Below are 13,587 nucleotides of genomic sequence, written 5' to 3'. Positions count from 1 at the left end.
TATTCTAATTCTAAAATATGAAGATAGATGTGGATTGATAATGAAGGGTCAAGAGAGAGACACAAAACCCAAACGTAGAGGTTGAAACTACTACCATGATTTTCAATTCATCATCGGAATAATTTCAGTTGGCTTTAGGCACATCCTTCTACATCTTGTCAATTTTTGACAGAAAAAAAAATTACTGGACAATCTTCTGAAAACAAAAAAATCGTCTTCCGAAGATCTGCCAACTTTGATTCTGGAAAATTCCTGGAACCCGACATCGGTCTGGTACACCTGATGTCAGGTACCCTAAGCCTGATCAGATTGCAATGATGCATCGAAGCAATCCGAGGAAACTTCTACTCGGTATTCTACGTCATCTATCAACTGTTTATTATTAATTGTGCATTTCAGATCCATGACCTCGAGTGTACCGACATAGCAGTGGACAGTTGGTGCAATAGTATATTCACGGCTCAAATATGTAATGTAAGAGCAACATTCAACTCATTATATGAGAACAGGAATCTACTATAGATTACTTTGGAATTTGTACAAAAATGCTGGGGGAAAAACACAATAATTCTAGAAATTGCAGCATTCCTATTCTAAAAGGGGCATAGGTATTAATCACACTATCTTGAATATTCGACAGGGTTGATGGTCGCTCGCTTCGCTCACTCTTACTGCGGGTGGGTTGAAATTCGATTAGGGTGTTGGTCGCTCGCTTCGCTCACTCCTACTGCGGGTGGGTTGGAATTCGATTAAAGTGTTGGTCGCTCGCTTCGCTCGCTCCCATTGCGTGTGGGCTGGAGTAGGTGTTACTCATTACGGATCAAACTAATAACTCCCGACCAATTCCCATATTTCTGTTCATCCAATATCCAATCTAGAAATATCCGTGAACGTTACCAAGCTTCTTTCCTTGCTTTCTATACCCAATTCCTTCTTCCTCTTGTATGTACCATGCATGTAGTGTACTCACTGCAAAACTTATTAAATAAGCTTCAAAATGATACTTGATTTGTCCAATTTTTCATCAACTTATGAGAGTTTTAGGGGAAAATAGGATTTTCATTTTTTACTTGAAAAATTAATTTTGGTTGGATTTTTCGACGCACGTAAATGGACTAGGCAAGGATATATACATTATTTTGAAAAGTATTTACTTTTCTTCGAAATAGTGCTTGGTATAATTCTGATTCAATGAAATTTTCATTCAGTTGTAGCAGATTTTCTCCACAATTTACGTTATAGCACGCATCAAGGATTACAGTTTTTGCTACTTATCGATTTTCTTCTCGTTGCATCTGTCCTGATAAAGATAAATCGATAACATTTGCATAATTAACATATAATTATTTCAGGTCGTTGATTACTGTCAAGAGTACGTGTGGCCAGAACAAGATGTACCATTACCGCCGGATTCCATTGAAGTTTATGGGAAGATCATTCTTCAAACTCCGAACACAGCAGATTTGAATAAATGTTCTGGATTCGATTGCTTGCGAAAAGTACTTGCGAAGGAAAAACGTCGTGCCTTTGCGAAACAAACTCAATTTTAGTAATGAAAGATGAAGATGATGAAGTTCATTGTGACAAAAATAAAGTTTATTTATAGAATAAACAAAGGTTATCCTTACTAATTACGTTTTGTGAAGACTGAAATTTACGAGTAAAAATAGCAGGACCGTGATCTCGCGGTCTGTAACAAAAATTTCTTATTAATAAGTAGAAACATGCAGTAATGTGGGCAAGCGAGAAACACAACTTCCCAGTGGCATTATTAACAATTCACTGTTAAAAATTTTCGTCTGAATTCTCCGTGCCAAATTCCGGAAATTTTAATCGTGTTCAAGTTTCGCTGAAATTTGAAAATATCTTGTCATTGAAAAATCAAATAATCTGGAACTCAATAAAATACTTGATTTTTCAGTTCAATTATTCTATGAAAATTCAAAAAAATCTGGAAGATTCAGGGAAAAATTGAAAATTCACGTCATTTTGTTTCAGAATATTCATGTTCCACTGAAAATGCAATTAAGTTGTAAAATTTCTATTTCACTCCCATTTGTTCCCTAAATTCGATTCAATGCCACTCTCATGAGATTTACTATAATATCTTCCATGAAATTTCGAAAAATTTCTAACAGTGTTTCTGTTAATATCACGATTATATAATACGAGCTTCAATTGAACCTTTATCTATATAAATAAACTCACACTCATACATTTTCCATGTTTTGATAATCTCATTTTAAATCTACTTCATCATAGAACTTTCCATCATATTTGTTTTTATGTTGTAATCTAATTAGTCTATACTGAAAGAAAAAACAACTTTTTACAAAGAAGGTTGACTTGATACAAGAAAATATTCTCTTGACGATTTTAAAATTCGTGAAATCTTCTGATGAAAAATTTAGTTCTCAGACTGATTGTGAGAGAAAGAAGTTTTCCAACAGGATGAGATTCTCTTGTCTCGAGAGAATTTTTCAACATTCTCAAGATTAGGAATGATGCCCTTGCCATAAATTGATGTTGTTTGCGTTATTTCTAGAATCTGTTTTTCATCGGGACTTTGATTACATAAAATCTTGCGCAAAAAGCACAACACTTGAAATCAATTTTCTATATACTTTAAAATTGATAAGTGAAAGCCTTCGTCAGGCAATCGAAACAAGAATTTCACAGTTGGTGATGATGAGTGATCAGATCGGGAAAGTGTGAATTCTCACAATCCATTAAATTCTAGATGTAACGCAAAAGAATCTCATCCTGTTGAAAGACTTTCTCTCAGTGTGCGCACAAAATTATTTACCAGGAGATTTAATAATTCTAGAAGTTGAAGAGAATATTTTCTTGTATTATTTTTTCTTGTCAAAAGTATTTTTTTTTCTGAGTGAGTGTATCTCAAAATGTCACATATATGATCAACAATAAAGAAATTGAAATTGTCTTTATCTTTAGAACTTTGTACTATTGAAATCTCATTGCCAATGCGATCGTCCAATGATTGAACGGGTTACGTCTCATTCCTCAACTATTTTTTATGGTTAAAAAATTATCTTTATGAGAGTCTACGGAGTTCGACCTTAGTAATTCGATAAATAGTACCAAGATACTGAATATCTACACATAAATATGTACTTTCCAGAACACAGAATGACAATAGCTCAAGTGCATCACCAGTGTCAAAACGTACATAAAATCCTATTGTTTAACATTTAAAAATGAACACGTCATCTTTTTTGTGTCTGGTCTTCACAATTTTTTGTGTAATATCGCAGGTGAATATCTCAATACAAATAATTATAAAGATCAAAACAAATGAATAATTCGACACTTCCTAATTTAACAAGGGGATTTCATTTTTATTTTTAAAACAAGGGTATTTCAGAATTCCCTATAAAACTAATCTGAGTTTTCCGGGGAAAACTCGTCTAACTCAAACGAAATCAGAAAAAAAGCATTTCACGAACGCTGATTAATTAGTGTTTAACCGATTTAGTTGGCATATCATGAATTTATAATATGTTGAGAGATTCATGCCAGGAAATTAATGAAATGAATGGGAGGGACAAGTGGAGTGATCGCATCAAGGATTCAACGGGAGAAATAAGTGGGTAGACCATCAATTCAGAATTCATCAATAGGAAAATTGAAATCATCTCCTGAAACAAGTGTAGTGGAGTTTTGGAACGGTATATATGGGATTTAATGATTCGGAATAAAAATAAAGATACAGGAACAAGAAATTGAGAGAGTGAGAGTAGCCAGGACTTACGTGCATGTAATAATTCGAAAATATCGAAGGTACAGTGGTTACTCCTTAACATTTCAGCCTCTCGGACCAGAATTCAAGGAATTAAATGTTCTGGAAACCCTCATACTCGTTCGTTGGAGCCGGAACTGGGCAAGAGATAAGCAGAGAGAAAGAATCTGCCTGTTTTACTCTCACATGCCCAGAGTAATTTTACTGCGCAGCCTCATCGCGCAGCGGGACCCACAAATTTACCCAACCACTTTCACGTTGTCGATGGTGGGGGAAGTCAACTTCTTCGACTGAAATGTTAGGGAACCGAAATGTTAGGGAGTAACCGCTGTATAGGTTTTGACATCTTGATCGGCACGTGCCACATGGAATTAATTTTCAAACTCTTACGTTTTTATGCTTTTGATAGCAGCATGTATGTAGGATTCATGACAGTAATTTTAATAAAAGATATGATACGATTTATTCATAGAAAAGAAAGTTAAATGTTCAAGTACATAAATATACAAGTCTTAACCCGACACTACGAACTGCGGCTAACAACTAACTCCCCTAATCATTTGCTCGTCCTTAAATGCTAAAAGTGTCGTCTATTATCCTCGTCTTTCTCACTCACGTTCACACTCATTCCTTCTCATTCTATTTTCCACTCAATCTTTCTCACTCTACTATTCACTCATTCTATTCACTCACGAAATTACACTCAGGCCCAAACCTCACTTTATTATTTTATAATCTGACCCCCGGTCTCTCAATTCCGCCGTGTACTTCCCCGATGGACAGACACTCCGGCGTATTTCCCCATTGACCCGTCGCGGCTATAGAACTCGGGCCCGCACTGTCATTTTATGGCTTAATCCTCGGCTTTCCCAAAATATTCCATCAGGCCTTTTCCCACCTCCCCTCATGGCGTTTTCCCTTCACTATGTTTTTCCCCACTAACACTCATTCACTTAAAATATGTATCCCACAACCGGCCGCCCTTAATTCAAGTATCGTCCACGATGCAATTCTTCTCTGCTTCATCCGGAACGGGCTCTGCATCGTCGTCGTCTTCATCAATTAGAAAATCGACTGCTTCCGCCCATGGTTTTATGTAGTCGGCCGCTGAACTCGTTCGATTGGGTCCCTCGTTTTCCCCAATCTTCTCCACCAAATAGCAATTGTTCCTCAGCACTTTCGTAATTTTGTGAGAACCCAGGTAAGGCGTATGTACCTTCAGTCCTGGTCCAAACTGCGTCCTTTTAATAGCCACAAGATCATTTGGCTGGTAGATTCTCGGCACCTTCCTCTTTTTATTAAAGGTCTGCTTGTTTTTTTCTTGTACCTTCAATAATTTTTCTCGTGCCTCTTCCCTCAATCTCGTGCGGTTTGCATCAAATATCGCAATTATCTCCTCATCAATCAATCGTCGAAGTTCAATGTCGTTCTTTAACTTCATTTTTGTTCCAATGAGCAATTCAAACGGCGTTATCCCGATGCTCCGATTCAATGTTGAATTAATCATCTGCTGAACCTTATCCACGTGCTTATACCATTCTAGGGGCTTGGGCATTGACAATTTCGTCAAAACAGGTATAATTTTCCGGTTGACCCTTTCTACCTGCCCATTACCCCTCGGTACTCCAGTCGTCACCAACACATGTTCAATCGTTTCTTCCTCACAATAATCCTGGAACGCCCTTGAAGTAAATGCTGCTCCGCGGTCAGAAATAATTCTTCGTGGGTTGCCGAATATTATTGCCTGCATTTTCAGCCTCTTAATTACCTCCTCAGCTGTCGTAGATCGAGTAGGATAGAGCTATACAAACTTAGTGAATGCGTCCACTACTGCAAATATGTGACAATAGCTCTTCCGCGTCGATAGCATTGGCCCCAGGTAGTCCACGTGATACGTATGTAGTGGTGTATCTCCCTTCTCAATAACATTTAAAAAGCCTTCAGCTTTTCCGTGCTTTTTCTCCGATAAGATGCACCTCACGCAACTGTCAATTACTTTCTGCACTCGTTGTTTCATGTTTGGAAACCAAAACTGCTGCTTTAATAAATGCTCCGTCTTACTCCATCCAAAATGACCTTGTTCGTGTGCTGCTCTAATCACCTCGTACTGCATACTTCTCGGCACAATCAATAATTCATCCCCGGCAAACTCTCGATATAAAATATCTTGAGAAGTCAATTTAAAATCATCGCTAGATTTCTTCCGTGCTGCTTCAATTATTTTCAATACCTCTGGATCTTCTCGCTGCGCCTTTTGGATTCGTTCAATTAATCCGCCTCGGCCCTCCTGCAGGTATAACACTTGGACGGGGTTGCGGCTCAGTGCGTCCACACGACGCATCGATGTACCTGGCCTGTGCTCCATTGTGTATCGGTATTGTTCCAGCAAACAAATGTCCTTTTTCTTCATTGTTTGGACAAATGCCTGACAATCCGTCACTATTTTAAAATCAATCCCTAGCAGGTATACCCGGAATTTTTTCAACGGCTTAACGATAGCCAAAATCTCCAATTCGTAACTAATATACCTCTCTTCCACCGGCGACGTTTTCCAGCTGGCAAAGTATACCGGGTGAAATTTCCCGTCCTCAGAGTCCTTTTGCATTATGGCAGCACCTAGTCCTCCCTTACAGGCATCTGTATGAAGCTCCGTTTCGGCCGTCTATCGATATAGCTTCAAGATCGGCTTCTGGACCAATGCTTCTTTCAGCTTCTCGAATGCCGCCTCTTGTTCTGGCCCAAACTGGAACTTTACACCATCGCGCAACAGATTCGATAGCGGACGCGCTTGCACTGCATATCGCGGAATAAATTTACGAAAATGACCCGTAAGACCCAAAAAACTCTGCACTTGTTTGACTGTTTTCGGCTTCGGGAAATTTTTAACAGCACGCGTTTTTTCCTCAGAGGGGCGGATTTGCCCATGCTCCACGATATACCCTAGGTACTCCACACGTCTCACTAATACCTTACACTTTTTCCAATTGATAATTAGTTCGAACTTCATTGCGGTCTCTAGCACTTCCTTCAACTTTTTTAAGGCTTCTACTTCAGACTACGCGGGAATGATTAAATCATCGAGATATGTCAACGACTGCATTATTAATCAACTTCTTAAATACGGCTCTGACGAATCTCTGAAACACGGCGGGTGAATTGCACAAACCGAACGGCACGTTCAAAAACTCATAATGTCCATCTTTCAGCACGGTTCTTGAACCGAACCTCAGCGTAGTCTGATAATTCTCCTCCAATTAAAAAGTCATGCCCGATATATTCGTCAGGAATCACATTGATATTAAACTCGAAGTTTAATCCATCAATTACTACCTGAGTCCTAAATCGGCCCAGTGTACTCATATTGGGTGCACCCACACCATCAAACGGAATCTTCTTTGGCTGGAGGGGCGGCGCACCCAAACGCACAAACAGGCTAGCGCGTGCTAGGTGCAGGTCACTACCTGAGTCGATGACGGTCTTTACCTTTTGTCCCATGATGTCCACTTCTTTGTATGTTTTTTTGTCGGCAGATTTTAATGCATCAACTCTTGCCTTCGCCTTTACTTTCATTGTCTCCACGTCACTCCTTTTTTTCTGGGGACATGCAATAGAAATATGACCATAACCTTCGCAATTAAAACACCTTGGCCCTCTGTCCTTCTCTGGACAGTCTCTGCCGATGTGATTCTTCACGCCACAATTAAAACAATGTTTTTGTTATCTATCACTGGCTTCCTCGATTTGTCATTCACTGTGCCTTTAAATTGTGATTTGTATTTACCGTTGTTATTTTTCTGCATTTTGTAAAACTGAAATTTCTCCCGTAACTCTTTGATTGTCTTTGCACCGTACAACACTGATTTATTCGCCTCGTCGTCTTTTACTCCGTCCACTATGTACTGCATAATTGACTCCGTCTCTATATTAGAATGACTCGCCATTTCCAACATACGATAAATGTAAGCTTGATAAGATTCGTCTCTTTTCTTTTCAGCGGGTGCCAACTTTTTATGCACTTGCTTACTGTTCATTGTTTGCGCAAATTCTTTCACTAGCGTCTTCTTCAAGCCACGCCATGTTGTCACTTTAGTCTCGAAATTAGCAACCACTTTTGCCGATCCCTTCAATAATGTTGTTGCGTAAATCACTCGATGAGCGTCCGACCACTTGCACATTTCTGCAGTCTCCTCGAAAGATTTCAGCCAGCGGTTGATATTTTCACCAGAATCACCACTGAACGATTCCATGGACTCACGAACATCTTTGAAGGTTAGCGCTGGTCCTGTCTCTGTCACTCGACGTCTGTGGCCCACATTTCTTCGTCGTGTTAAATTGTCTCCATCTTCTTCTTCGCTGCTCGAATTTTCTTCATCGCTCGACTCTTTATCTAGAGCTCTTTGCAGTCTTATACGAAGCTCTGCCTTTTTTCCCGTCACTTTAAGTCCACGACTTCGCAATGCGGCTTTCAGCTCAGCTGTACGCATTTCGACTACGTTCAGCTCTTTCTCCACGTCTTCGTCTTCGCTTTCGTCATCGTCACTTGCTGGCTCCTTATCCATCACCTCTGTAGCATTTTTCGTCAATGCTTTCCGGAGTCTTTCGGCTAGCACCGCTTTGGTTCCTTTAATAGACCGACCGATCCCTTCTAATCGTTGTCTCAGCTCTTCAACCTCCATATCTGCAACATGATCGACACTGACGGAAGTTTCTTCGTTAGTCATCTCTGCTTCACAAAGAGTGTTGCTCTCTGAGTGATATTTTCGTCTATTGGCCGTCTGCCTATCACTCGTTGTCCAACACCGTCACTGTTTAACTTCACTTTACGACATTACGTCACCAACTCTATCATATCCATTTAATAATTTTAATACTGACGCGATCCCGGTTGAGCCCCCAATTTTGTAGGATTCATGACAGTAATTTTAATAAAAGATATGATACGATTTATTCATAGAAAAGAAAGTTAAATGTTCAAGTACATAAATATGGGCCATTCCGCCAAATATCGGCGGAAATCTGGCCTCAAAATTTTCGATACTTTTTTTTTTGCTTCTTTGTACTACTTGTGTATAGAAAAAAAGATTTCTCGACTAGGAAAGGTCCCGTCTTTTAATTGGAAGGGCTGCGCAAGGTTTAACGATTTTACGCGAAAATTGTTCAATCGAATTGAACGTTCGTAGAAATGCTTAGAAAAAAAATCAAAACATAGTTTTTGATCGGAAATTTTCTGAATTTTCCGGAAATGATGTTCATTTTCTCCCCCCGTCCCTTCTCCATCGTGAAAATCAAAAAAGAAACCTTTAAACCTCATTTTTGGCAAATCCGCCATTTTTTTTAAATCTAATATTTTTCTTTGAAAAATTTAGAAAATTTCCGATCAAAATCATATTTGAAACTTGTTCGCTTCTATAATGCTCAAGTAAAGAAAAATAACAGAAAAAAAATGAATATTCGAAAAATTATAAATATCATAGAACCAAGACCATATTTCATGGAAACATTCTCTATTTTCTATAATATCATCATCTTCTATGGAAATATTGTCTTCTTCCTACAATATTATTATTTTTTGAATATTCGCTTTTTTAGAATCATTTTTCTGCAGATGAGCATCATAGGAGCGAACAAGTTTCAAATATGATTTTGATCGGAAATTCTCGGAATTGTTGAGATAAAATATCAGATTTGAACAAAAAATGGCGAATTTGCCAAAAATGACGTTTAGAGGTTTCTTTTTCGATTTTCACGATGCAGGAGGGGTGGAGGGAGAAAATGAACATCATTTTCGGAAAATTCAGAAAATTTCCGATCAAAAACTATATTTTGATTTTTTTTTCTTAGCATCTTTTAATACGTTCTATAAGAGCGAAAAATTTCAAGTCTAAAACTCGTAATCTTGCAGACGGCCTCTAATTGAGCCTTACGCGTTGAAAAATCTTCTTTTATATACATAAGAATTCAGAAGAAGCAAAAAAAAAATTGTCAAAAATTTTGAGGAAATCTGGTTCCGCCGATATTTGGCGGAATGGCCCATATACAAGTCTTAACCCGACACTACGAACTCCGGCTAACAACTAACTCCCCTAATCATTTGCTCGTCCTTAAATGCTAAAAGTGTCCTCTGTTATCCTCGTCTTTCTCACTCACGTTCACACTCATTCCTTCTCATTCTATTTTCCACTCAATCTTTCTCACTCTACTATTCACTCATTCTATTCACTCACGAAATTATACTCAGGCCCAAACCTCCCTTTATTATTTTACAATCTGACCCCCGGTCTCTCAATTCCGCCGGGTACTTCCCCGATGGACAGACACTCCGGCGTATTTCCCCGTTGACCCGTCGCGGCTATAGAACTCGGGCCCGCACTGTCATTTTATGGCTTAATCCTCGGCTTTCCCAAAATATTCCATCAGGCTTTTTCCCACCTGCCCTCATGGCGTTTTCCCTTCACTGTTTTTCCCCACTAACACTCATTCACTTAAAATACGTATCCCACATGTATTTGAATTGTATGGGAGTATCGGGATGTTTGAGGAATGAGAGAAAAATAAAAAAAATGCTGAACTCTGTGGGGATTCATATTAAAATGAGTACCACATGCACAGTATTTAATTAGAATTAACGAGATAAGTCTTCCTTGATTTCGTCTCAGTTACATGAGTTATCTCCGGAAAATTGAGATAAATGAGTTTTACACGTAATTCTGAGATATCTTTGTTTATTCAGAAATTCTGAGATACCCTTGTTTTAAAAATAAAAATGAAGTACTCTTGTTTTATTTGCAAGGGTCGAATTGCATTCTTGGAAAATGACTGCAGTTATTAATGCTAATGAATTATCATTTGTATCACTATATCATTTCGTTCTTTCAAATTATTCTATAGTCAAACCCAATTAAGACCCCAATTCGGTTTCGGCCAGTGTTTAATCAAGGTTTAGTCAGGATTTCGCCAGAGTTTAACCCAGGTTCATTCAATATCAATATGTATCCAACATAATAGACTGATGCTTGTAAGTTTAATGAAATTTTTGGTTTCAGCAAAGGTAATTTTTTTTTGTTTTTAATGTTTCTGACGGAAATTTTCCGTCCTTTCGTATGAGGAATAGTTCAATTAGCCCACTGCATCAACCATCCCTCGAAATTGCCACTAAAGTTAAAAATTGCGTCTTGTCCCCCTCTTCCCCACTTCGATTATAAATTTTTCCATTTTTTCACTCGAAGTAACTGTTCTTAAGAAACATTATTAGGTGTATCACTTAATTCTCGGCCTCTTTTCGATAATTTTGACATTTATTCATAAATAAATGAATACAGATCTAATCTTGAAAATAATCATCGTCACTTTGCACGCATTTCTCCCATCTATCGGGCAATTGTCGGATTCCGGCTCGAAAAAAAAGATCGTGGTTTTGACAGGATGAAGTCATCAATGCTCTGCCGGACTTCTTCAGGAGATTGGAGCTGGGTATCCACCATGTGATGTTGTAGTGCCTGAAAAAGGTGATAGTAAGGCGCAAAGTCTGGAGAATTCACCGCATGTGGGAGAATTTTCCAGCCCAACATGGAGATAACTTTCAGGGTTACTTTTGCTGGGTGTGGCCGCGCGTTGTCCTGCAGTAAAATTACTTGTATTGAAAATACTTAATTTTCAAATGAAAAAAATTCAAAAACAGAATAATTGAAAGAATGTTCAAAACAGATCTAACAAAAAATTATTTTTGGCTAGAACGGAGTGAGAACCCACTCTGATTTTTTAACATGTTTCGTCTAAACAGTCACTTTAAGTAAAAAAAATCTGCAATCGAGGTGGAGGTAAGGAGTACAAGCCCATTTTTCAACGTTTTTGGAATTTTTACTTCATTTTTTATGATGTAAGCAAGTTGAAACCATGTTCGACTGAAAGAACGGGAAATTTTAGATGACAATAAAAACAAAAAATTTTGTCAAAAACTGAAAAAAACATAGAAATTGACGTAGTGAGTGTAATAAAACTTAAAAAGAACTAACACATTATTTTTGGGTCGTGTTAATAGTAAGAAAATCATACTTCTTATATACGTCAACAAAATCAAAATCTTGAAGCTAGCAAATCATACCACTAATTGTTGAAAACATCCATACCCGAGTAGAAATTTAATTGGGTTCAACTGAGGTGCAGGATACGCCCCACAGGAAGGTCGCGTCATTATGAGGTGAACCCGATCGGATCCTTACTGTAACCTCACGCAACTACGCGATGAAGAGGATAATAGGGACCTCCAATAAAAATCGATGACATTTTCCATAGTTGATAAAAAAACATTGATAACAATTGCATTGAAAACCGAATTGAATGATCATTAAAATAATCACGAAATGTCAAAAGTAGTAGTTTTGAAAAAGATTTATAAAATAACTTTTGTGATTCGATGATACATAATTCAAAACCGGATCAATTTTGTAACTAATTTCAATGTAATGAATGGTTCATTTACCTCGAAAGGGAGTTTGAAAATCAGAGGCACCTGACAATGACTCGATCATGCCATCATATAAAATACCCTGTCAAACTTGATATTCTTCATAGCGTTCCTTTATCAGGAGAACCCGGCGACGACATGATCATTTCCTGAGTAGGTTTACCCTATTTGATTCGAAATTATTTTCATTGGGGGCAACCGAAGATGACCTGACGATTTTTCGATGCGGTTTACCCTTTCTTACTTATCATGCTGCTACCCTTGTAATCTCCCAATAATGTGCTCATCAGGGTATCCGCCCTCAGGATTACCAGACCGAAGTCTGATCGGGACCCGTTGATATATTAGCGTACCCCGACAAAAGTTCTACCCGAGTATATCCTATTTCAGATTTATGCATTGTCTTCATGCCGGGGAATACCACCGGAAGCTTGGTGCACTAATGAAGAAATCGCCACACTTTGTAAGGTAATTTCATTATTTTATGATTGAAATTAAATTGAGTAGGAAAGTAGGGACACAGAATGGATCCATTTAGTGTCAGCAAAGGTAAAAATCTTCTAATTTCACCAGAAATCGATAAATTTCATTATAGAATAGTGTGCCAGCTAGAAGAAAAAAGGTCATAGATTTCGACGTCTTCTTTGAATTACAAAATATTTACTTTTTTTTTTATTTATCTTGCAATTCTTCATGACTCAATTTGCGTCTAGAATCCAATAATTTACTTCCCGGTCCGAAAGGAGGAATTTATTATTTTTTAAATATCATTAGTAGTATGCATAGGCCCCATTGAAATCAAATGTGGGCGAGGGGTGTGCAGGGCAGGAGGGGCGGGTGGGCAGGGGGGGGATATTCTTGCCGAGTGCTGGCCAGGCAATGAGAGTGGGAGAAGGAAAGTCATGCGTTGTCGCGGCAGTGGTAAGTATGCATAGGCCCCATTGAAATCAAATGTGGGCGAGTGGTGTGCGGGAAGGGGGGGGGGATGTTTTGCGTGTTGTGCTAGTGAGGGAGGTCGCTCGGAGGTGGGGGTTTCAGCTATGCATGGGTTGGCTCAGCCTCAAGATGCGGGAAATTTTGAATACAATAGAAGCGCTCATGGTCCTTATGGAATTATCCCCCATCAAGGGAAGGTATTTTGAAAAAAAAACTAAAAAATGCATAGAATTTGTTTTTATATATATATTTTTCTTGTTATATTTTTGCAATCTTCAATATTTATATCGACCTTCGCCTACAGAACCGTATTTTCCTGGAGTGGATTCTTTGTTGTAGGGCTTACTACCCTCTAAGGTTTTGGATTTCTCGAATTCCATGCGGAATGTAGCGGTGTGCCTCTGCTGCTCTTTTAACCAACTGCTCT

The 13,587-nt window shown here is 38.4% G+C and overlaps 1 protein-coding gene across 1 annotated transcript in view; it reads left to right on the top strand.

The window, feature by feature from the left end:
* Positions 1 to 3,168: 3,168 nt before the first annotated feature.
* The window catches only part of LOC107040153, a 29,611-nt gene continuing 19,192 nt past the window's right edge, over positions 3,169 to 13,587 (top strand). Inside the window, exons 1-2 of the mRNA XM_015260100.1 lie at positions 3,169 to 3,275; positions 12,615 to 12,692. Of these exons, the coding sequence (XP_015115586.1) occupies positions 3,219 to 3,275; positions 12,615 to 12,692 (135 nt within the window). The 5' untranslated portion in view covers positions 3,169 to 3,218. The remainder of the gene's footprint in view (positions 3,276 to 12,614; positions 12,693 to 13,587) is intronic.

Source organism: Diachasma alloeum, unplaced genomic scaffold (assembly GCF_001412515.2).
Source record: "Diachasma alloeum isolate Michigan unplaced genomic scaffold, Dall2.0 Dall_scaffold_00323, whole genome shotgun sequence".
Classification (NCBI taxonomy): Eukaryota; Metazoa; Arthropoda; class Insecta; order Hymenoptera; family Braconidae; genus Diachasma; species Diachasma alloeum.
This window is presented reverse-complemented; position numbering and strand designations above follow the sequence as displayed.